Source organism: Psammomys obesus, unplaced genomic scaffold (assembly GCF_907164565.1).
Source record: "Psammomys obesus unplaced genomic scaffold, mPsaObe1.curated_primary_1811, whole genome shotgun sequence".
NCBI lineage: Eukaryota > Metazoa > Chordata > Mammalia > Rodentia > Muridae > Psammomys > Psammomys obesus.
The window spans coordinates 56,832,739-56,857,831 of NW_026585895.1; the positions used below are offsets into that span (position 1 = coordinate 56,832,739).

The 25,093-nt window shown below is 46.0% G+C and overlaps 2 protein-coding genes across 10 annotated transcripts in view; both read right to left on the reverse strand.

Annotated features, from left to right (window-relative positions):
* The window catches only part of Ehmt1 (euchromatic histone lysine methyltransferase 1), a 142,354-nt gene extending 131,977 nt beyond the window's left edge, over positions 1 to 10,377 (reverse strand). For 6 of the 8 annotated variants that reach the window (XM_055600112.1, XM_055600113.1, XM_055600107.1 and 3 more), the window contains exon 1: positions 10,344 to 10,377. In XM_055600112.1, coding sequence (XP_055456087.1) covers positions 10,344 to 10,364 — 21 coding nt within the window. In that variant the 5' untranslated portion in view covers positions 10,365 to 10,377. Of the gene's footprint in view, positions 1 to 9,998; positions 10,017 to 10,343 lie in introns of those variants that run through there. The other 2 variants (XM_055600106.1, XM_055600115.1) reach the window with 2 other exon arrangements.
* A 6,285-nt stretch (positions 10,378 to 16,662) lies between these two features.
* On the reverse strand, positions 16,663 to 24,825 carry Arrdc1 (arrestin domain containing 1). Of its 2 annotated transcripts, none has more exons than XM_055600278.1 (8): positions 24,640 to 24,825; positions 19,121 to 19,231; positions 18,471 to 18,521; positions 18,218 to 18,372; positions 17,863 to 18,045; positions 17,590 to 17,763; positions 17,073 to 17,511; positions 16,663 to 16,994 (listed from the first exon to the last, which is right to left on the reverse strand). In XM_055600278.1, exons 1-8 carry the CDS (start codon positions 24,755 to 24,757, stop codon positions 16,924 to 16,926), a joined length of 1,302 nt encoding a protein of 433 aa, XP_055456253.1. In that variant the 5' UTR covers positions 24,758 to 24,825; the 3' UTR covers positions 16,663 to 16,923. The 2 variants fall into 2 exon arrangements, with proteins under 2 accessions (XP_055456253.1, XP_055456252.1); XM_055600277.1 differs by having other exon boundaries at positions 17,590 to 17,766; positions 24,640 to 24,824.
* Positions 24,826 to 25,093: the final 268 nt, after the last annotated feature.

Sequence of the window (25,093 nt, forward strand, 5' to 3'; positions counted from 1 at the left end):
AAGGAAGGAAGGAAGGAAGGAAGGAAGGAAGGAAGGAAGGAAGGAAGGAAGGAAGGAGAGAGAGAAATAAAGAAGAGAGAGAGAGAGAAAGCAAGAAAGAAAGAAAGAAAGACAGACAGACAGACAAGAATGAACCACAGAAACCAGAGTAGGACCTCCTATGAATTCAAGGCTAGTCTGGCCTACAGAGCAAGTTCCAGGACAAATGGGGCTACAGAAACCTACGGTCTTTAAAAAGCAAAAACTAAAAAGACAAGCTCAGGGAGAGAAAAAAAAAAAGAGTGACATGGAAGAGAAATTAAATATATTCAGAGATTTGAGATATCTTTCAAGAGTAATAATCAAACTATATTCTTTTATGGGAATGCTTCTGGAAACAGTCTCACTATGTATCCCTGTATGACCTGGAAATAGCTGTGTAGACTGGACTAAGCTTAAAGTTGTGCATGTCCTCCTGCATCTGCCTCCCAAGTGCTGAGAATACAGGGATGTGGTACCACTCAGGTATGCTGCTCTTTTTTGAACCAAAATAATAAATCTGAATAGTAACAGGACATTTATTAACTGAAATAAAGTATTCATAGATTTAAAAAAAAATGCCTGAGAACTGCTTCAAAAGAATTGCCAATGGAATGGGACATGATGGGGTGGTGCACACCTGTAGTCCCAGTACTCAGGAAGGCAGAAGCAGGTGGATCTCTTTGAGTTCAAGGCCAACCTGGTCTTGAAAAGGAGGGATCTACAAATCGAGCCTAGGAGAGCCAAGGCTTCACAGAGAAAGCCTGTCTCAAAAAAAAAAAAGCAAACAAACAAACAAAAACCACTCAGGGGTTTGAACCCCAGCACCATACAAAATCTGTCCTGATGGAATACATCTATGATCAAAGACAGAGGCAAAAGGATCAGAAATTCAAAGTCATCCTTAGATATATGTGGAGTTCTAGGCCACCTTGTATTACACAAGAGACACTGTGTTCTATGTGACTGCCCTCTGAGCCAAGCAACAGCCATCTTGGGGCACTCAGCTGCGTCCTTGCAAAAGATCAACTATGTTTGCTGATCTTTACACCCCAGAGCAGGTGGGTAGAGAGAGACATCAGAATACAACTCTGCTTTAATTGTATGTGGCATGGGGGAGGGGCCAGAGTATATACAAGTGGAAAAAGACTAATGCAAAGGTCTCCATCTAAGCAGCCATGCAAAAGCCTTCATCACTGCTGGGTAAAGGCTTTCCCATTATGGCCTGTTAGTGTAGAGAGCAACCACACCATTGTCAGTAACCCATCAACTATGCTCAGTAAGAAACCCAATAAAAATTTATTGGTTCCCCAAAGTGACTGCTGACAAAGCCATGCCTCAGTTTGTGGTTGGAACCTTAGGAAAAGGAGTGGTAGTGTTGCTTACGTCTCCTCCTTATTGGGGGCACAAAGGTCCTTGCATTCACAGAGCATTAGGAAACTAGGAATGTTAAAACACACAGGGCCTCTCATAAAAGGAGGGATTAACTGTCTTCCCAAGTAGTAGAAGCAGATACTGACAAAGGCTAGGCATAGACACAGACAAAGACCTGGTGTCTTTTAGTCTGTGGAGACAGACCTCATCCATCCTTTGCTATTGAGGCAGAACTCACCCAAGTCCCCCAGAATGTAATTCCAGGCTCTCCCTCCCTAGAGCCCATCCTTAGGGAAGATGTCCCATGTCCCTATGCTATCTCAGTCAGAGACCACTTGATTCTAGACCCCTTAGCCATAGAGAGAACCCACCCTCGTGGTTATAGTTACTTTGTAAAGGAGTTTCTAGGTAGCCACACAGTAAGCTTTACTGTACACATGGAACTGAACTGGTTGTTGCCTAGAAACCTGGAGTGGGAATGATTGTTGTACTGTGTTTTCAGTATGCTGGCAATAAACCACCTGGCATCAGATTCCCCAAGTCTGATACATGTTGATAAGTCAATCTGAACCAAGTTTTCATTCTCACTTGTTTGCAGTTTGCTTCCCTGTCTGGACACCTGAAGGGTCCCTTTCATTCCTGGGAAGGAATTTTAGCATACTCTGTCTCACAAAAACATAATACAATAAAAAGTCAGGTGCAGTGGTGCATGCCTGTAATTCCAGCACTCAGAAGGCAGAGGCAGGAGAAGCACTACAAATTTAAGAGTAGATTGATCTAAATAGCAACCTCTATGCCAGTTGGTCCTATATAGCCAAACTGCCTCAACACCATCACTTCCCAAACACTCTCAATAATTTTAAAGGAAAATCAAACAAATTGTTATAATACGACAGAGGCAGCACAGAAAACCAGGGTGCTAGCCTCCACTCTGGCTTTGACCACTTAAACAAATAAACTATCCACAGATGCCCTTCAATGTTAAAGCCGCATCATCACTGCTGGCCTGTTAAGCCACTAAGCACTCCTTTCACAAACCACACAAAGAGTCACACAGACACACAGGCACACCGACTACCTGACCAAAGTGACTATGCAAAAGAGAATCCACTACAGATTTATAGTTATACTGGCCAGTCACAGTGGCTTTAATCCAAGCACTTGGTGGGGGGAGAGGGGACACTTGGGTTAAAGGCCAACTTGATCTACACAAGTTCCAGGTGCACATGGGGAGACCATGTCTCAAAAAAAAAAAAAAAAAAAAAAAAAGGAAAAGAAAGATTCAGTTATAGCAAATGCTTCTGACCCTCCCCCTTCTCTTACCAAAAATCAACCAAAGGTATGGACAAGAAAAAAATATATAACAAAAAACTCCACGGCAAAAACTTGAATAGAAGTTAAAGTAAAGCTAACTCACTACAAAGCACTGAGGAAGGAGGAACTTAAAATAAGAGGCTACCAGTAATATACAAGCTGCCTGATCTTCAGAGATACAGAAAAGTGCAGAAGACAGTGATAATCAAACTCTCAAAGAGGAGTTACTGTAAAAACCCACTTAAGAACACTAACTAGCACTGGGCTCACGCCTTTAATCCCAGCACTCAGGAGGCAGAGGCAGCAGACCTCTGTGAGTCTGAGCCTGGTCTACAGAGCAAGTTCCAAGACAGTCAGGGCTACACAGAGAAACCCTGTCTTGAAAAACATGAATGAATGAATGAATGAATGAATGAATGAATGAATGAGGACAAAAGAAGCTTGGTGGTACACAACTTTTAATCCCAGCACCTGGGATCAATAAGTGCTCTTTAGCACTGAGCTCTCTCTCTCTAAACCCACATCAGCTGTTCCTGAAGAACACCAGAGTTTAGTTCCCAACGTCCAAATGGCACTTTCATAACTCACAATCATCTGTAATTCCGACTCCAGAAAATCAGACACCCTCTTCCATGTGGGTGGAAATACACAGAATCTTTAAAATTGTCCATCTTCTGACCTACTGAGGTATGAACAGTGCCTCACACACCCTCCAGCCACCGTATCTTCCCCAGGAACACCATGTTGGCAAGCCAAAAGTGGATGTGGTGGCACATACCTTTAGCCCCAGCACCAAGACTCAGGAGGCAGGGAGAGGCAGATTTTTGTGAGGTCCAAGCCAGACAGGACAACACAGTGAAATCTGAAACCCTGCTTTCAAAAAAAGTGACCCAAAATAATTCTAGTTACCACACATGCTAGAAGCAGAGAACTGACTAAAGCAAGTTGTTATCTGACCTAAAATCGTACCAAAATCCTTCCTCCCTTGTTTATGTTTCTGAGCCACCACAATAAGACTAGGCAACAAAACGGTTGCACTGAACTGTATCCCAAGCCTCCTGTCTTTTTTTTTTAATGTGTATTGGTATTCTGCCTGCGTGTTATGTCTGTGCCCCATGTATATGCCTGGTGCCCATAGAGGCCAAAATATGATGTCAGATCCCCTGGAACTGGAGTTCCAGACAGTTGTGAGACACCATGTAAATGTTGGGAATTAAACCAGGTACTCTGGAGAAGAGCCAGTGCTCTTAACCACCAAGACATCTCTCCAGCCCCTCTTTTCACTTTTTATTTTGAGACAGGATCTCACTGATTAGCAATGAGTGGCTTGATTTCTAAAGCCAGACTAGCCTTGAACTGAGACTCCTCCAGCCAGGTGGTGGAGTTGGGGGTGGTACACACCTTTAATCCCAGCACTTGGGAAGCAGAGGCAGGTATATCTATCTCTGAGAAACCCTGTCTTGAAAAACCAAACAGGAAAAAAAAAAAACTATCATCCTCCAAGTAGCTGGAATTACAGGCACGTGCTCCCATGCTTGATTTAAAATACATTCAATTTTATCTACACTGAAAAACACATAAATGTACACAAAGGAAAAGACAACAATGGTCATTACAGGGTCAGTGAGGTGGTTCAGCAGGTAAAGCTGCTTGCCACCAAGACTGATGACCCAAGTTTGATTCCAAAAACCACAAAATAGAAGGAAAGAACCAACTTTGGCACAAGCACACACATGCGCCCACACATACTCACTCATACACACATGCAGAAACACACATGGACACACACATAAATGTAAAAATTTTTAATTTTTCTTCTTTCTTTCTTTCTTTCTTTCTTTCTCTTTTTCTTTTTTCTCTTTCATTCTCTCTCTTTCCTTCTTTCTCTTTTCTCTCTTCTTTCCTTCCTTCCTTCCTTCCTTCCTTCCTTCCTTCCTTCCTTCCTTCCTTCCTTCTTTCTTTCTTTCTTTCTTTCTTTCTTTCTTTCTTTTGAGACAAAATTTCTTTGTGTAGCTCTGGCTGTCCCAGAACTCATTCTGTAGACTAGGCTGGCCTCAAACTCAGATTCACCTGCCTTTGCCTCTTGCACCACTACCACCCAGCTTTTTTCTTTCTTTTAATGTACATTGGTGTTTTGCCTGCATGTATGTCTGTGTAAGGGTGTCAGATTTTGGAGTTATTATATGGGTGCTGGGAATTAAACCCAGTTACTCTGAAGAGTATTCAGTGCTCTTAACTGCCTAGCCATCTCTCCAGCCTGCCAAAAAAATTTTAAGGACATTCATTATAGCATTATTGGTAAAAATTAAATAATAAATTGTAACAGTTTAAAACTCATGCATCCAGACTTTTACATAGCGTTACAAAGGTGAAGCATATATGTGTTAAAGGAAAAATAAGTATTATGCCAAATGATGGTAGCAAACTCCTTTAATCCCAGTACTCAGGACGCAGAGGCAGGCTGAGTACCCATGCACGCACAGAACAAACCAGGCATGATCGTCCATGCCTCTGGGTGGACCTCTGCAAGTTCAAGGACAGCCTGGTCTACATAGACCAGAGCTATGTAGAGAGACCCTGTCTCAAAATAACAAAAATAAGCAAAGAAATTGTTTTCAGTAAGTACAATTAGGAGCCATGTATGACAAATACCTTCAATCCCAGCACATGGAAACTGCGTTCAACTACACAGTAAATTCAAGGCCAGCTTGGGCTATGATGTCTCCAATAATCATCATCATCATCATCATCATCATCATCATCATCATCATCATCAAAAAATTTTAAAGTGGGAGGGTTTGGAGAGATGGCTCAGTGGCTAAGAGCACAGGCTGCTTTTCTTAAGCACCTGAGTTAGATTCCCAGTACCCACATGAGGCAGCTTACAACTGCCTGTAATCCCAGCTCCAGAGGGATGTGACATCTCAGACCTCTTGTGGGTACTTGCATTCATAAGCACATACCCTCCCATACACATACACTCTTTTAATCCCAGCAGAGGCACATGGATCTCTGAGTTCAGGACCAGCCTGGTCTATGGAACAAGTTCCAGGACAGCTAGGGCTACACAGAGAAACCTGTCTCAAGGGAAATAATAATAACAATGTACAAATCAAATGGAGTCTGGGTCTTTAGTTGAGTGGCAAAGAAAATGCCTGTCATCAGGAGAGCCTGTAACCCTAAATCTGATCTCCAGAGCATTGTGAGGTGGGGAGATCAAACTGGACTTCTTTCTCAACAGTAACAATAGAATGATGACTTTCAGAAGGCTAGGATGCAGCTCAGTGGTAGAGTACTTGCTTAGTATTCATGACACCTTGTTGAGACAAAAGCCTTGTGAACCATACTGGTCTCAATTCCTCATGGATCCTGGACACACAATCAACCCTATGTAGACTCCTGGTACCATACAATGCCATCTCCCCACCGCCAACAAAAAAATTCTAATTTGACTTCCAAGCAGGTATTCCATGTTTAACCAAACTTTTTCTTCAAGTCCAATAGCAGTGAACTAAGTACATCTACATTGTTAGATATTCCAAAGGTTCTATGCCTTTGCCCTTCCTTTTTTTTTTTTTTTGACAAAATCTGGAACCCACAATTAATTGCCGGAACTTGCTATGTTGCTGAAGATGACCTAAACTGATCTCCCTGCCTCTAACTACTGAGTGCTAAGATTACAGGTTTACACCACCCCACCCAGTTAAACCTAGACTCTAAAAACTGAGCTACATTCTTGGCCCATTGTCCTTTACTTAAACAGCTACTGGAAAATACATTTCATCCTGAGGGAATAGAGTGAGAGAACAAGGAAGGCAGGCCAAATTCCAAAGACAATGATATACAAGAGGCCAAGAAAATGTCAATTTTAACTAGCAGGTGAACATAGAGTGTGAAAGAATTAAATTCATTTTTTATTATTGCAAGTACACAGAGACAATCCCTACAGCTGATGAGTAAAGACACAACAGCACCAACATATAATCAGAAATACGAAGTCGGTCTGGAGAGATGGCTCAGAGCTTAAGAGCACTGGCCATTTTTCCGAAGGTGCTGAGTTCAATTCCCAGCAACCACATGGTAGCTCACAACCATCTAAAATGTGATCTGGTGCCCTCTTCTGATTTGCAGGTGTACATGCAGGCAGAATGCTGTTTAATAAAAAATAAATCTTTAAAAATAAATAAATTACAGAAATAAGAAGTAAACACTAAAGAATTAAAAGTTGTTGCTGCCTTTGTAGAAGACTAAAGAACTTCCAAAAATGTCTCTTAGCCCTGACTTTTTAAATTATGTGTACATATATTATTCTAAAAATCAAAAAGATTTTTGTTTTGGGGGGCGTTGTTTTTTGGTGGGAGAGTTGTTTTGTTTTTCAAGACAGGGTTTATTTGTCTTGGCTGTCCTGGAACTCCCTCTACAAATCCAGACTGGCCTTGAACTTAGAAATCTGCCTGCCTCTGCCTCCAGAGTGCCAAACTAAAGGAGTACCCCACCATACCTGACTGTTTTTATTTTTTTGAGACAAACTCTAACACTGCACCCCAGGATAACTCAATATATGATCTTCCTGCTTCAGCTTCCTGTGCTAAAATCATAACTATGCACCTCCAAACTCAATAAAAAAGGTAAGCTTAAAGGAAGAGAAGCCAGCCATGGTAATACTTACATACCTGTGACCCGTGGAGGATCAGGAGTTCAAGGCCAGAATTAGGGGCATACCAAAAAGCAAGCATTGAGACTAGGAGAGATAACTCTGGAAGTTAGAGCACTTGTTGCTGTTTCAGAGGACCAGGGTTCAATCAACTCCCAGCACATACTTGAAAGGCTCAAAACCACCCTAAACTCCAGTTCCAGGGGCTCCACTGCCTCCACTGCCACCAAACATACATAGAATGAAAGCAAAATATTCATACACATAAAATTATAAAAAGGCAAAACATCCATATGCAAAAAAAATTAATTTTTAATCTTAATAAAAAGATACATATTAGCCACCCACTTAAGTATAAAATTTGTTTTGGAAGGCCCTCCTACTGCAAGATAACATTTTTGCTGAGACAAAAGCCCTATGTATCAGACACCCAAGAAGTAGAGGAGCCCACACCAATCTACGAAATAGAGAACAGAGCACATATTAATAAACCTCTTCACTACCTCAGTAGTTCTCAGTGTGAAAAATTATTGGGAGCTGGGGTAGAGGTGAAGATGAAGATACAATCATCACACATACACACGCAAACAAATACACACTTAGGTAAGTTTCAAGTGTCAGCTGATGAGTTAATCATTCCACAATTTGTGAACCCCAACTTATAAATATTTCCAGATTAAGTGAGGATGTGCCATACCGATGCAATTCTACAGCACCAACAGTACTATGCTGCAGTCAAGGGCCACTCGCCCTGTCATGTACTTCCATGACAAAATCACTTAAAAGTGCAAATCCAGACAGGTGTTAAATGTTTAGAAAGCGTGGGCTCTGTAGTCACACACCTCTCTCTCTCTCTCTCTCTCTCTCTCTCTCTCTCTCTCTGGCATGCACATGCGCACGCACACACACAAACACATTCTATTGCATCAAGCCCTCTGTAATCCTGGGGGGCCATGTGCCTGTTGCCTCACCTGCAAAAGGGAATCCAAAGAACCTACTTTGGAAGACTACTGTCATGTTCATATGCTACATTATGGACAAACACCCTACAGTGGGCTGGAACCAGACATGGGCTCAACACACACACCCTCTATGTAAAACTGCCTATGGAATACAAGATTAGGAAGCCACTAACACCACTTTTTTTTTTGACAGTGAGGGGAGCAGGTTAGAAATAGGGTCTTACTAAGCAGGGCAGCAGTGGCACACAACTTTAATCCCAGCACTAGGGAGGCAGAGGCAGACAGATCTGAGTTCCAAGGACAGCTGGTCTACAGAGTGAGTTCAAGGCTACACACAGAAACTCTGTCCCACAAACAAAACAAAACAAAAAGAGAGAGAGAGGGGGTCTTACTATGTAGACCAAGCTATCTTTGAACATGCAATCCTCCTGCCTCAGCCCCCCAAGTGGACTACGACACTCAGCTTCCTCCATCAATTGTTAACACCAATTATGTGTCTAACATTGAAAAATGGCCAGGCTCGGGGCTGGAGAGATGGCTCAGCAGTTAAGAGCACTGGCTGCTCTTCCAGAGGTCCTGAGTTCAATTCCTAGCAACCACATATTGGTTCACAACCATCTACAATGGGGTTGGCTGCCCTCTTCTGTCATGAAGGCATACATGCAAATAGAGTACTCATAGATATAATTACATCTTCAAAAAAACCAAAAAACAACAACAACAAAAAAAAAAAATGGCCAGGCTTACAACTGACCAGGCAAAGTTATTTAACCCCTGCCAAGTGTTATTTTCTTCATCTGTTAAACAGGAAAGCACAGTACCTGCTGCCCAGGTCATTAAAAAACGGAATGAGGTAACTTCTTGAAGGGCTTAAACAACGCGTGGAATACATCAAGTGCTCGATAAATGATGAGAATCACTATATATCTTCCTTCCTTACAAGCCTGGAAATGACTTATAATTGTTTCATATACACTTGTGTTCCTGATGCCAGAATCAGTTCGTGAACGTTGTAAGTACTCAACAAATCCCTGCATTAGATCTGAAAACTACCCGTTAACTTATATGAATGCTCCTCAAAAAGGCTGGAGAAGAAAAATAAATAAAAGAAATCAAACGACCATACATTATCTGAGGTAAAACGTACCACTGAGCCTATGCACCACATGTGCCACCACTACACCTTCACTTTCTGGGTCTGGAAGTCCCAAAAGCTTATACCCGCGGCTAATTTCGGAAGAAAACTGTTAGGTTATACTTTCTTCCAAACCGTACTTCGGCCCTACCAACACAACACTAGTGCATTCTGCCAACCCCCGACTCCTGTCGGCCTTTCCCAGCTGAGGGACGACAGCGGTCCCTCTCGCCTGGGCATAACGTTTACGCCGCAAAACCCAGGAGGCAAACTATCCCGCAGGAAGAGCAGAGGGAAGGCCACCACGCGAACAAAAGAACCCTAATTCGCTGTCCCCCGCCGCTTTAATGCCATCGGTGAAGAAATAAACTTGCGTCTGCAGACATTCCTCTGTCGACCGTGCTGCCTGTGGTCACCCTGCTGCAGCGGCTTTGTGCGCGGGAGACGCGCGGGACCGGCCAACTTTTCCTTAAGATGGTGCCACGCTCTCACGGCAAGTGAAAGGTCACGGCGCGGGGCAGCAGGCGCAGGCCAGCCTCACCTCCGCCGCGCACAACTTGGCCCGCTCCACTTTGCCTTTTGTCTCCGCCACCCCTGCTCCAACCGGCCCCCAAACAAGCTCGCGGCTGCGGGATGCGGAGCCGCGGCCTCCTGCCGCCCGCCGCGCTGCTGCCGCCGCCACCGCTGCTCCGGCCCGCCGTGCACAAAGCGCGCCGGCAGAGCGCGGGCCGGACGCTGGGGCCTCGGCGCAGCCGAGCCCAAGACGGCGGGGGCGCGCGGCCCCACCCAGCTCGCAGCACTCTTGGGTCCCTGTTCCCTCGCCGCAGCTGTTGCCATCAAGACCGCGGCCCGCGCCCCGGCGCCGAACGCCGGCCCCGCACCTCACCTCAGCATCAGCGGCGGCCATGGCCCGGGCCCGCAGCGTGGCCCCGCCCCTCCCGCGCGCCATCGCCCCGCCCGCGCCTCGCGGCCTAGGGCCGGGGCGGGGCTGGCCCTCCACTCCTGCGCCTGCGTGAGTCCCCGCGGCTGCGCACCAGTCCCCAGCCCCGCAGCGCCTGCGTCAGGAGACGACACCAGGTAGCGCCTGCGCGCTGAAATTCAACTTGGGTTCCTGTCACAGGGACTTCATGTCGAAAGGCCTTGCTCCGCTTCCTGTTTCCTTCGTTTCGCTCCTTTTCCTTTACCTGCAGCCCAAGAATATTACTTAGAAAGTTCCGTAAACAATCAAGTCCTAGGTCTCAAATTAGGCGCCGTTCTGGATTAGCCGAGGAAATCCGTGGTTCTGCTTGGTTCTGCTGGGCTGCTGATCACCTTTTTGTACTGCTTATCTACACTGCACGATACTGGCTTGTTGATTGTCACTAGCCCGCTATGGTTCCACACTGACTTTTAACTTGTGTCCTGACAACCCTTATTCTATTTAATAGTGGCCCCAAATTGCAAGGATGGTGATGTGTTTTTTTCCAAAATGCTAGAGAACCATAGAGTGCTTTTTTTAAGCGAAAAGGCAGATTTCAATGTAGAATAGTCATAATGAGGTAGCCAAGAACAAGGCTACGAACTCACTTTAAATGAAATTGTGAAAGAAATCTACACAACTTCTGCTGTCGAACTTAACAGTGCAAAAGTTGCAGCCACAGGGCACAAGTGCTAAGATGGAAAAGGAGTTAGATTTGTATGGGTATGAAAAATGTGTTCGGCACACATTGTGCCAGAAGCGCTGAGGCTGTATGAAGACTTCTGAAATGGTGGAAAGGGAGTATCTAAAAAAGGGGGAGGAACCAAGCCATTTTATTGCAAGTGAGAGATGGCTATACAGATTCAGAGATGGGTCTGAAGGGGGGGGAGCTTGAATGAGAGAGACAAAAAGATATGTGTACAGTGGAGAGGTTACTTCTACAATTGAAGCTGCTGCCACATCTCAAGCAGACTTGAAAAAAAAGGATCAAAGTGAAAGTGCTTAAAGAACTTAAGTCATATGAAGAGGATGAAGAAGCAGAGGCAGAAATGTATTCATGAGTAGAAGTTGCCGAAATGTTTCAGATTTCAAATACATTAAGGGACAAATTATGGGATGTGTTCCTAAGATGAAACACAGTAGTAAAGGCACCAGCACAAACAATTCCAGCACTACAGCCCTGATTTACATAGAAAGGCTCTGTTTACAAAAACAAACAAAAATATGATACAAGGGGATAAGCCCAAAACTGCACCTACTAGCCTAGCATCTTTCTTTTTCTTTCTTTCTTCCTTCCTCCTTCCTTTCTTTTCTTTCTCTCTCTCCTTTCATCCTCTCTTTCTTTCTCTCTCTCTCCTCTCTCTCTCTTTTTCTTTCTTTCTGCAAGACAGGACCTCAATGAGTTGCCCAGGCTGGCCTTGAGTCTAATCAGTCTTTAAACCAACCATTCTTTTATTTCAACCTCTCTTGTAGCTGTAATCCCAGGTACAAGAGAGGTGGCAAGCCACAGGCTAGTGAGCCATTAGAGGCTGATTTAAATTTTGTATTTTTCAGGGTTTTTTTTTGTTTTATTCTTTTTTAAGATTTATTTTTATGTATATTGGTGTTTTGCGTGCATTTATGTTTGTGCAAGGGTGCCAAGTTCTGCCCCCCAACTGGAGTCACAGACAGTTGTGAGCTGCCATGTGAGTGGTGGGACTTGAACCTGGGTTTTCTGGAAGAGCAGCCAGTACTCGTAACCAGTGAGCCATCTTTCCAGCCCCTGGTGTGTAGCCCAGGCTGTCCTCAAACTTGTGATCCTCCTGCCTCTGCCTCCTTCAGCAAATCCTATTGGCAAGCACTTCTTGAATCCAGATCTCACTACATAGTGTGGGTGGCCTCAGATTTTTAGTGTTCCTCCTGACTCTACTTCCTGAAAGGGAAGATTACAGGTATGCCCCCCACCACACCCAGCATGGCTACATTATTTTTTTTTATATAAAATCAAAGTTTTCACTTGTACATTCACTAAAAAACTATTTTATGGGCTAGAGAGATGGCTCAGAGGTTAAGAGCACTGGCTGCTCTTCTAGAGGTCCTGAATTCAATTCCTCACAACCATCTGAAATGAAATCTGGTGCCCTCTTCTGGCATGCAGGTGTATATGCAAACACACATTGTATACATAATAAATAAATAAATAGATCTTTAAAAAAAAACTATTTTATGCTACAACACTTTGATGAAAAGTAAAGACAAAGGACTTCCAATTACATTATTTCCCCCCTTGTTGGGGGGGGGGGGTGTAAGTCTACTATTGAGGATCCTTAGCCATTTGTATCATCTGCTACCAACATTGAGTCATAACTCAAGAACTGATTCTACAGATATATTGCTAACCAATAGTCACCTGTGTTACAATGCCTATACCATTCCTCTTACTTCATCTCTTCACATAGTCATTGTATCATCTCAAGTCACCATAGAAAGGGGTGAGAACAAAAGAGATCATTCGAAAATGAGAACACATTCATGTAATTTTGTTACAATTAGTCTCATAACTGAAATATAAGTTATTAGTGGGACTAATCTCTTCTTGTGCTGAATTTACAAACTTTCATCATACATATAAATAAAAAATATATGCAGAATTCTATGCTATGTACAATTTTGAGCATCCACAGGTCTTAAAACATATTCTGTGCAAATACAGAGACACTACTGTATCCTGTTGTTCTAAATTGGTTTCTAGTAGGGTGATCAGAGGAGCCTGCCTTGTGTGAAGAATACAAGGTTTTTAGTATTTTGTTTTTGAGATAGGGTTTCTGTTGGTATTGGTTTTTTGTTGTTTTTTTTTTTTTAATGTATACACCTTACCCTTGTTCATTTAAATAAATACTGATTTCTCCCCACCCCCACCCCCAACTCTCTGGTTTCAATCTGGATATTGCATTGTGATACTCATTCTAAGCATCCTGTTTCAACTCTTGTGTAAACAGGACAAAATAAAACAACTAGACACAATGTTGAGCAGGGAGGAGCCAGAGGACAGGAAAGAGGGGAGGAGCCAGAAGGCAGGAGATGAGTGGGAGGAGAAGGAGAGAGAGGAGAGCTAGGAGAGCAGAGCTGGAGGAGAGATCTTGGAGGATGTGGAGCATGAACCAGACCTAAGATTTCACAAAAAGCAAGTATAATGTGGGAAATCTAAATGTTAGGAAACTGAGGGCTTGGACGTTTAGGAGGGAGTAAATATTGCCCAGCATTGTGTTCTAGGTTAACTAAAACCCAGGCTCTGTGTGGTGATTTGGTTATACAGCTGCTGAGGATTAAAGCAGCATTACCAGAAGATAAACCAATAGTAAATATTAATAACTTCTTACAACAGGTTTCTCCATATAGTCTCGGCTGTCCTGAAAATCCATCTGTCAACCAGCCTGGCTTCAAACTCACAGAGATCTGCCTGCTTCTTTCTGCCTTCTGAATGCTGGGATTAAAGGTGTGTGTCACCATGACCCTGCTAAGGCTTTGAGTCTTAGCCTGCAACCATAGACACATTTGTACTTCCTTGGTTTTCCCACAAAGCAGATACCCTGAATTGTAGCCTGGGGGGGGGGGGGATATGCCTCAAAGAGGGGCTTAAGGATTGGACTGCTGTGCTTCATGAGGTACACCTGGTAAAGGATGGTGCTCTAACTTGAGAATGGTCCTGGAAGGGAAGCATCCCCAATAAAGAGGAATGTCACAGCTGAGAGGAGAGATCCTAGTTGGGACATGTCCCAGCTTTGTGGGGAATAAAGGAAAGATGTCTACAAGTTTGAGAGGGTACACAATTGGGAGGAAAGTAATCTCTTAAATAGGTTGTGTGTGCCCACAAGAGGGGGCTATTTCTACAGGGAAGAACTTCCCAGCTGGCAAGCCCCTCCTCCCTCTCCCCACTAATGAGGATACAAAGGGATGCTCAGGTAGGAGGGTATTTCTGGCTGGGACTTGTGCACTAATAAGATCATCCCTACTGTGGAGGTTCCCATATGAGATGCTGACCCCAGTTAGCATGGAGTGCTCCAGTTAGGAGGTGTGCTCTTCCTGGTTAATCCAAGCTCTGCTAGGCACAAGCTTCCTGTGTACAAGGCAAAGCCTTTCCTGAAGACCAAGTAACCCTCACTAGACTGAAAACCTAGAGTCACAACTATCTTTGGCCACCTGATATCTAGAAACAATTCCATTTTTCCCATATGAGACTTTAAAACTACTTACAGAGGAGGAAATGGGCAGTCCCCATAGGGTCCAAGGATTCTTTGGAACAGCTGAACTGCTGTTAAGGCTATGTATGATGGAGTAGCAAACTGAGCCTTTCTGAGGATCAGGGAAAACACTCAGTCTTCTGTAACCCATAGTCCAGACAAAGCCACCTTCCCCAACCCACCTCTCCATCTCACCTGCTAAGATGGAGCCTCCTCTAGCTCTTTGCTGACACCTCTTGTTTCAGTTCACTGCATAGCTTGCTTCTTTCATAGCCTTTGTGCCTTAAATAACTGCCTCAGAAAAGTCTTCCCTTTTCTCCTACTCATTTCTCATCTCTGCAGCCCCACTCTATGTTCTCTCTTACTTATTTTAGGTGTTTTGTTTTTAAAAAGGGTCTCATCATGTAGAGCAGGCTGGCCTCAAACTCAGAGATTTACCTGCCTCTGCCTCCAAGTGCTGTACTTAATTAAAAGGTGTGCAACTCCATGCCAGGCTTCTCATATTTTTATGTGATATAACGTGAATAACCAATGTTTTCTGTGTCCTACAGCCTACAACAACACCCTCTGACATAAACAGAATACAAAAAAAAATTTTTTTTAAGATGTTGAAACATGAGGAAATCTTTTTACCAGGTAAATATGATATGACTGAAACTGTTAGAAGGCTATAGGCAATTTGAATTCAGCTACAGTCATGCCACAACTTAGTAACCACTGACTACCTACTTAGCTACTCTTGCTCTAAGCAGGTGAAAAGTGTGTCCATACTGACATCAGTTCTGAGAAACAAGCCTGTTTTGCATTCCCATTTTATGAGTGAACCAAAGTAAGGGGGTTGAATTTATGCAGCCAGCCTGAGACAAGGTGGGATCAAACCCCAGCTTTTATTTCAACTGTAGGCTGCACTGCTTCCAGGAGGTGTGTAGAAGCCTTTCTCCAAAACCCATCTGACCCACAAAATCAAATGTTAGCCAGGTATGTGACCACCAGTGAAAGAACATGTTGCAAGGAGTAGACGGTGATGTGTTTCAAAAGATACCAGGGCTACTTGTAGCCCTCTAAAATGGGGTGCAGACCTAGTTGGTTAGGTGATGTGAAAACTAGACAGCCACCTAGGGCTGAGTGGAAACACAACTTGGAGATACTGGTTGTGCACTGCCAGGATTCTGCTCTCTAGAGCACTTTGTTCCCTAAAAGGCTGTGAACTGGTTTGATTACATAGGCAAGGTGACCACCATACCTGGCAAAGTGGCTCTCCCCCATCAGAGATGGAATTTAATTCTCTCCAAAGTAACCACTCCAGTGCAAACATTACATGTGAAGGACAACAGGCCAGTGCTTGTTACCAGAGTTGCCATGGAGACTAAGATGACTGGAGGGTGCCTCTAAAATGCTGCTCCAGGGAACTGTTTGTTGTCTTGTCCTAAGGCCCTATATCACAGTTCCAATGTCTTGTGTGTACAATGGTAAATAAGGAAAAGCACAATGCTCAGAGTTGACAGTGATCTCATGCCCAAGGGTTGAGGGTTCTACCGCAAGCAAGTTCCTGGCAAGTCCTCTCTGCATGAATATTTTTGGTGGCCAGGCATCCAAGCATGCCACCTAGAAAAATGGTTTGGAATGCAAACAAGAGTGTGTCTCAAAGAACACCAGGAACATCCTTAAACAGATGGGGAGATATTAAAAAAATAAAAAATTCAAAAAATAAAGAGGACAGGAGTGGCCAACACAGAACTATCCAGATTGCAACCTCATAGACTATAGAGAAACCCAGAGGTGGGGGTGTCACTGAGGTGAGGAATACACTTGTAGAGTTTAAGATAGGATTGGACAGGGCCAAGTCACAAGCTCAAAGGATGCACCTTGAAGGATGTGGTAATGGGAGGAGGTCTGGTGGAGGGAGCTGTCTTTCAGAGATGGGGTCAAAGGAGGAGCTTGCAGTGCTAGTCTTCAGGGCAGAGCCTGTATACTGGGGATACTCCGAGGCTAGGCTGTAGAAGGTAAAGGCCAGCTTCTTGCCCAGCTCTACAAATAAAGCACTTTATTTATACAATCTCTTCAGGGCCCCTATCTCTGCCACCCTACCCCAGCCTCTCAAGAAGAGGACTAATTAATTCCAGAGGAGCCAGAAGAGGGTAGTCCACAAGGGGTCGGGTCATCCCGACAGCTGCAGGTCCTGAGTAGCTGGGTCAGGTAGAGAGCAAAGGCACGAGGCCCTGGGCCTTCCATTCCAGGGCAAAGGCCAAGCCCACCAAACAAGGTGGCATAAAGTTAGCTCACCAGGGTCAGCTCCCTGGGATCAGGCCACGGTCTGCACTACCAGCACCACAGCTCTGCTCGTAGGATGGTGGAGCCTCTGTGGAGAGAAAGCAGGATCTAAAAGATGCTCAAGGCATCCTTATTTCCTTACCCAGTCCCTGACATTTTTACTCACCATAGGGGTAGCCCCATGAACTGTACTCTGGGGGGAGGATCAAGGCACTGGTGGTGGGTACTGGGCCTCCGGAGCCTTCTGCAAAGTAGGGGACAGTGGCACCTATGGAGATACACAAGGGCGGGTGCAGAGAATGCCTAGCAGGGCTTCCAACCTGACTACAGGGCTCAATGGTAGTGACAGACATGGAACCCAAGGCAGCAGACAGTGGCTGCTGCTGAGAATGGCTCTTGGTAGAAAGGGAAACTGCATCCGAGAAGCGGGGGCCACTAGCCGCTGCCTCAGCCTCTTCCTGGGGTGGTGCAGAGGGTACCACTGAGGACAAGGCCCCAGGAGAAGACCCTGTGCCTGGACAGGGGCTCAGTGGGGTTTGGTTCACAGCAATATTGCCAACAAAGACTGGGAGAGTCACAGTGGCTTCAGGTGCCTTCATGGAGACCTGGAAAAAATGTAGGTATTGAGGAGTCTGGCCAAGGCCACCTAACCTCAGGCCACCCAGCCCTGGGCAACACCAAACCTGAAGGTAATAGTCGATGTGGATAAGGCTGCAGCCAGGCAGGGCCGACTGGGGCAGGGCAGGCACCAGGATCTGTTCTTGCCACTGAGCACACCTCCAGGCCTTGACACCTGTACCCTCCACCTCTGCAATGGTTCTCACATCATAGATCCATCGCTTGGCCTTATAAGATACCTTCTAAGGAAAGACCAGACTGTGGGCGTGGGTAGGCCAGCACCTACTCCCTTTGTCCCATGGGAAGGAGACAGGTTCAGGGAGACAGAGGGCTCTGACCTGTAGCAAGCTGGCCACCACAGGGCTGGTATCCTTGCCTGACTGGTTCTCAATGTCAGCCTGCAGCCGCAGCACCTGTCCCACTACATAGCCACGAAGGTCAGTGCTAGCTGTGAGAACCACACTGCCAGTCTTCAACAGCTTATAGGAGAACTTCTTCGTAGTGGAGGCCACATTAGGTTGCTTGAAGGAAAAAAAAAGGGAGGAGTTTAGCAAGTGAGCACAAAATGAATTCCTGTGGTACCAGACAGGCCCCTTAGCCTTCCCTAGATACCAGCAACCAGCTTAAGGCAGAGCCTGGATGCCTGGAACAAGAGGTTGAAGGCAACCAAGAAAGCCCCTACTCCATTCTCACCTCAATTTCTGGGATGCTGTTCAGGTTTAAGGGGCTCAGGATATAGAACACGAGGCTACATCTGTGATCCTTAGAAAAACGTGGAGTGTCGATGAACGCCCTCACCTGGTGCACAATCTTCCCGAAGGGACCCTCAAAAGATGTGGGTGCTGTCGCTATGGAGAGAGAGAACAGGAACTGGCTGGCACCCAACACCTCCCACCTGTAGGTCCCACCATTCTAAGACTGCTGTCCCCACAAGCTTTCCACTCACCAGGAAGCAGGAACTGAAAAGGGAAGTTGTGTTCTCCAGCCGGCAGACTTCCTACAGAGACAAGAAGGAGGTGGGAGCAAACAGGAGGAGATCCACAGTGGCCAAAGTGCCAGAGTAGATGTAGGCACTGCAGCCCACCAGTTCACACTACCTTTCTCCAGCATTAAAGCAGTGTGACCAGAGAAGGAGCTAAAGGCTACATACAAGGGCATGGTGTAAATGAGAGTGTGTGGCTAGAAATATGGTTGGTAGAGTGTTTGCCTAACATATACAAAACTTTGGTTCAATTCCAAGGACTATGGAAACCACATTCGATAGCACACCCTTTGGGAGATGGAAGCAGGAGAATCCAAAGTTTAAAGGGATTCCTTAGGCAACACAGGAAGTTGAAGTCCAGCCTGGGCTACATGAGCCCCTGTCTCAAAATGAATAAATACAAATTTAAAAATAAAATAAAAACACAGGAGGGTGGTTGAGGATAAAGAATGGGGTAAAAGAATCATACTAAAGGTCAGAGCCCACCCAGCCCCAGAACCAGAAAGCAGGATAAAGTGGGAATCCAAGAAACAGTTGCTGGGAAGGGAAGGGACAGACTGAGCCCACTCCAGACAAGGGCTGCCCCTGTGATCACTGCTGGCTCCCACACTCACCCTTGTCAGCCAGTGACAAAGAGCTGTTGAAGTAGCTTTCCTCCACCACCCATGCCCCATCGTTGGCCTTGTTGGAGACCCCACAGGAACCCATGCAGGTCACCCGGATAGCTGTAAGGGGAAGGGTGGCATAAGCCTAAGCCAGCTGATGGCATAGGCTCCTTCCTGTCCCCAGAACAGGAATTTCTGTAGGGCTGGAAGTATCCATGGGTCAAGCAGCCACCCTGTCATCTTCCCAAGAATACTTCCTGGCCATCCCCAGTCTGGGGGTTCTCCCAGGAAACCAGGCTGGCAAGGAAACTGATAGGCAGTGCTTCATCTGCCCTACAGACACAGTGGGAGGCCTATAATCCCCTAGACAACCCCTGGGCTACCCTCAAATTGGTTACTTCAGATTCTAGCAAGAACTATAAAAACCCCAGCCACCCTTTTTTCCTGATGTAAATCAGTTAGGCCAAGAGCTGCCCCTTCAGTCTCTTGAAAGCTAATGCCAGCCTTCCTACTGTGGGAATGCAGTCAGACCTGCCTGAACGAGTCAGCAGTCTAGCACTGGAGGCCAGCCCTGACTTCCCTCCTGAGCAGGAGTGCCCAGGAGGCTGACTTTCTACACCATGAGGTAGCTAGTCCTCCCCCACCAGTGAGAGGGCCCAAACAGGAACCACTAGAGACAGATCTCACATTCCTATGTTTAACAGACACAGTTGGGCCCACTGTGATTAGGTAGTCAGAGCTGAAAGAAGAGGCATAACTGAAACTGGTCACAAGGGAGGTGGCTCAGGCAAGGTGGTAGGTGAAAGCCAATGAGAGGCACCCTGAAGTAATACCCTTTTGCCTGCAGAGTTGGATCATGCTTTCAGCTCTTTTCCCAGACTTACTTGACTGGGTCACAGGAGGGGAAGATTATTCAGACTCTTTCATCATTGTGACAAAGCCACCAAGCATGAGGAACAAAGATATCCAAGTACCTAGATGTTGGGTCACACCTGCCTCATTTATAGTCTCCCTATAGCATAGTCCAGGCATCCTTTTGGTCACCCACAGAACACTTAGCTTTAGCCTATAACCTTTGGCTCATCCTCAATCCAGGTAGCTCTCCACAGGTGCACTCCCTCACCTGATGGCTGCCAACACCTGTTCCCACTCTTGAGGCAGTCCTGCTTTCTTGCTGTTCTACTCCCTGCCCCTTGAAAGTGTCAATGACTGTCCTGCATCCTCCGTGTCAACCCAAATCCATCATCATGCTAACCTCCAATCTGGTTTGAAATCTACACACTCCTTCTGCCATGGCCTCTGAATCAAACCAACTATTCCCAACCTGGAATCTGTTCATCTCCCTAAGGATGATTGCCTCACACTAGACACAAAAAGAAGTATGGAGGTCTTGGTTTAGTCCAGATGCCCCCAGAGTGTTATCAGGGTGCCTACAGTGAACAGCACAGAGCTATTCAAATTCTTCATACTCAACGTATGAGCAATAACAAACTGTTTGCTTTAGCTGTTTAGTTTAAGGTAGTTTGTTATTTGAATGACCTAATACCCAGCCACACTAGAAATCAGGGAAATCCCAGGTGACTTACATATTTACTCATCAGAATGACAACTATTAGGTACTTTGACACATGTTGGGGAGGGGATGGAAAAGCATACACTCTGTATACTTCCAACCATAGACTGACACAGGGCCAGCTTTTTGTATTTGTACCCATATATGCCAGGGCACCCATCAGCTCTCAAATCCTACACTATTTCATCAGGAGTCTCTCCTAGCACTGCTTATAACAACAATCAAGCATCCAGTCTGGACTTCCTACAGTTCAGGCAAAGGAGCAGGAGACTGCCACCAGATTACAGAAAAACAAGCAACATCCAAATTGAGAGTAGAGGGTCCACACTACTCAGACCCTGATCTTCCCAATATCAGGGATTTTCCCACACAATAGGGCTCTCGGGAGTACACTGACAGTGTGAACAGCCTCTAGCCACTAAGGTAGACACATCCTGTGCCACTTACTCTCTCATTAGAAATGGTGCCTGTTGTCTCCCCCAAATACCTGAAGCTGTTCCTTTGCCTCAGTAGGCTCACAATCAAGGTATAATGAACACCCCTCCCACCAAAATTCCTCAAAGATCCCATGTTTCTTGCCAAAGGCAGTGCCAGCAGCCAGGTATTCACCTTCTCAGATCCCTGGAGCAGGAAAACTATATAATATGTAAACACATAAATCTTGAGAAACGAGGGAGTTCTGAGAATACAAAGTGGTTTTTGCTGCTGCTGCTGTTGCAAGACACTGGACACAGCTTTCTTTATCAGTCTGGACACACCTGTGATGGCACGACTAGGCAGGCTGGAGGCAATCACCTGACGAGAGATTCTGATTTCTGTCATTTTCTGGCTTTAATAATGATCCTGCTGCTTTTCAGTAATATCCCTACAGTCCTGTCCCTCCACTCTCATGCAAAGGTATCTGCTCTGGGAGGTAGCTAAGGGCCTCTTACCAGCTTATATCCAGCAGCATAGCCAGAAAACCAGGGCAAGTGTATTCTAGCAAGTCCTCTGCTACAGAGCATCAAGTGACAGCCTACAGAACAATATATACTCCAAGGTGCCATCCGAGTATAAAAAGTACTTCCTAGCAATGTGGGACCACAAAACTGTCAGATGCTCACCACTGTAGATTGGAGGCTGCTTTTTTTCTTTTCTTTCTTTTTTTGGGGGGTGGTGGTTTGTGACAGGGTTTCTCTGTGTAGCATTTGCTATCCTGGAAGTAGCTCTGTAGACCAGGCTGGCCTCAAACTCAGAGATCTGCCTGCCTCTGCCTCCCAAAGTGCTGAAATTAAAAGCATGTACAGTCACCTCCACCTGGTGGCAGCTCTGGTTTTCTAAAGAAAATCACGGTGTGTGTTTTGTTCCACAGAGACTTCTGGAACTTTCTGCCCTCATGGGTGCTTCCACCTGTCCAGTAACTTCCTATCATGCACCATGACAATGAAGACCTTTCCATTTTTCTGGTCCCAAAGATCTTTAACCTGACCATCCCTACCAGTTACCACATTCTACATTAAGTCTGTCCTGCTCCTGCTTCCAGTTGTACCACAAGAGTAACAAGAGCAGCTCTCTCCTGAGGTCCTGTGAAGACATAGCTGGTCTATGACAAACAAGGGATGGACAGAGCGTAGGAGTTAAGCGCACTTGTTGCTCTTGCAGAAGACCCAAGTTCCATTTCCAGAACCCATATGGTGGCACACAACCATCTTTAAACTTCAGTCAAGGGCATTCAATACCCTCCCTAAACTCTGGGGGCACACAAACAAGTAGTGCACAGACCCACATGCAGACAAAACATGTACACATATAAAATTAAATGAATAAATCTAAATTTAGAAAAAAATAGGGAGACCTAGGAGTGGTGTTGCATACATGCAATACCAACACCAAAATCCTAAATCAGGAGGATTGCAAGTTTGAGGTTAGTCTGGGCAGCATAGAAAGATGCTGTGTGTAAAAAATAATAAGAGAAAAAAAAAAGAGGAGGGTTGAAAACACAGCTCAATGGTGAACACATAGAGGAGGGTTGAAAACACAGCTCAATGGTGAACACATATCAAGCATGCAAGAGGCTCTAAGTTAAATTCCCAGCATCTGAAAAACAAAATCAAGTAGAAAGACCTCCATCTAATCCAAAATGAGGTATAGTGAGGAAAAAAAAAAAAAAAAGACAGTGGGCCCTGCTGTTCTCCTGGGTCTAGAATACTACTCATTCCTTAGCTTTGTTCCACATCAACTCTGAGACAGCTAATATCCTCATGGATGGGTGCTAACCATTGTCAATCATTAGACAAGTCTTCAACAAGCAAGATGAAAATCCCAAGGTAGTACTCTTTGAGAATACAGGGGTGGAGCTCCTCTACTGGGCCTAGAAGACACTCAATATATATAAGAACCATGGTTATTTCCATCCCAAGCAGGCCTGAGGGAAGTTCCAGAACGGTCTATACAAGCACATGCCCATGTGCACGCACACACCAATCTCAACTGTCAGCAATGTAAATAACCCAGCCCCAGTAAATGATCCTGGGCACTTTTGCAATTAGGACCATCACCTGGGGCTCTCTTGGCCTCTGTAAGGTCAGCTGTCCATTTACTCACTACTTAATCTGCTACAAGAAGACCAGGAGATAGCTCATACTTACACTGTAGTTGGCAATAGCTGTTCAGCCCAAGTCTAGTCATTAGAAAATGGTAGAAAAGGAAAACTGAATGGCTATCTCTAAATAAGACCTCTCTTCTCTCTGTTGTATCCCCCATAAGCCTGTAGCCTGTACCAAGTTCCCCTCAACCAATGTGGAGTTTTCTTTACACTTCTCATACCTTTCTTGGGTCCAGGAGGAGCTGACCAATCACTGCTATAGTCTCTACAAAATCAACGTCTGCTTTTATTAGACCACAAACTCGAAATAGAGATAGGTAATGTGAGCATGACCAGAAGCCTCAAGAGGATCAGGGCCTGACAGGTACCTACAACCCAGCTTCCTTCTAGACCTGGACAGCAACACCAGTTCCAGGTCCAGGGTTTCAACTGGGACCTAGAATGGCTGAAGAGGATAGCTATCCATCCTCAGAAGATACCAGAAGTGTGTGTGGGCAATTGTGGCTTTGGCCAAGCAACCAGGCAGCTCTCAAACGAGGCTAAAGTAAAAGAGCAGGAACACCTGTATAATCTTGCAATCAGTCCAGCGGCTAGAAGGAGGCCACAAGAGTACCCACCTGACCCTAAGAGCTCCCACACAAGGCCCTGTTTGAATATCCTATAGAGAGGAGGCTGCAGGTGAGTGTCGGCTAAAGACAAAGCAGCAACTGATCCCTAGCCTCAGAGTCTCAGATCTACGCAGCAACAGTTCAGCTCCCACAATGCCTTAGGACAGGAGTGAAGGGATTGCCTGGAGAAACAGGCCCTCTTGCCAGCAAAGACAAGCTTTTAAGGGAATGTTAAACAAGCACTAAGGTGAAAGCAAGAAGGTCCCCTGTTGATCCTCCTGAGGACCTGCACACTTGGATCAGGACTGTCTTTAAAGAGGAAGGTCCTGCATAGGAGGCTGGAGGCGAGTAAGAGAGAGGACCCAGAGCATAGGCTCCAGGTAGGGGCCCAGCAGGTGCCCAGCGGACCTTAGACACCTGAACAGGGGAAGACTGTAGGCCTTCATTCTTCTACCGCTAGGCTCGCCTAGACATAGTTAACAAGCGCTTAGGCCCTGGCACAGACTCTGGCCGCCCCTAGGCGGAGAGCGCAGGATGGGACAGATGCGGAAGGACTGGGCCACTGAGCTGCCTGCCCCGCCCTGGCCTCCGCGGGCCTCCCAGAACAGCCTGCCGCCGGCGCCGCAGTTTCACAGTAACTCGGAGCTCCCGGGAGACTGAAAACCCAATCTCAGAGCCCACTGACCACATGGCTTTCCAGAGCCCCGCCCCACCGCAGGTGAGAACGCGTCTACCCGCTCCCCCGAGGCGACCCCGCGCCCACCTCGGAAGGGGAGTGACGCTCCGAGGCGCAAGCGCACGGCCCCAGCCAGCGGTTCCCCAGGACTGTAGACGACGCGGCCCTGGCTCAGGCGAATCTCGAAGAGCTGCACCCTCCCCATACCGCGGTCTCCCGCGCCGCGGTCTGACGCCTGTTAGGGCAGCGGCCGAGGCCCGCCCCCTTCCTCTGTCGGGAGGACAGAGGACACGCCCAGGCCGCAGGACTCGCCTAGGCCGGAATACTAGTTGGTGGCCCCCTCCAAGACCCACCCTCTGCCCAAGAACCCTCCCCTTTCCGAACCAAGGCCTGTCTTCTCCAGGGCTGGTCCTCGACCTGAGGACACGCCCATGGCTGAGGACAAGGACCCTCCCATTTCCTTAGACTTGCTTTTCAGCAACGCAAGCACCTGCTCACAACAGCCCAGTCCAGGTCCTACCCTATTCTGAAGTCCCGTCTA

Bases quoted from the DNA above. Each gene is read 5' to 3' on its own strand.
- Arrdc1 (XM_055600277.1), bottom strand. From the start codon at position 24,757: ATGGGGAGGGTGCAGCTCTTCGAGATTCGCCTGAGCCAGGGCCGCGTC. The intron at 18,522-19,120 runs GTGAGTGTGGGA...TTGTCTCTGTAG, and splicing joins TTTGTCACTGGCTGACAAGG to GAAGTCTGCCGGCTGGAGAA. The intron at 16,995-17,072 runs GTGAGTAAAAAT...TTCTCTCCACAG, and splicing joins TTCATGGGGCTACCCCTATG to AGGCTCCACCATCCTACGAG.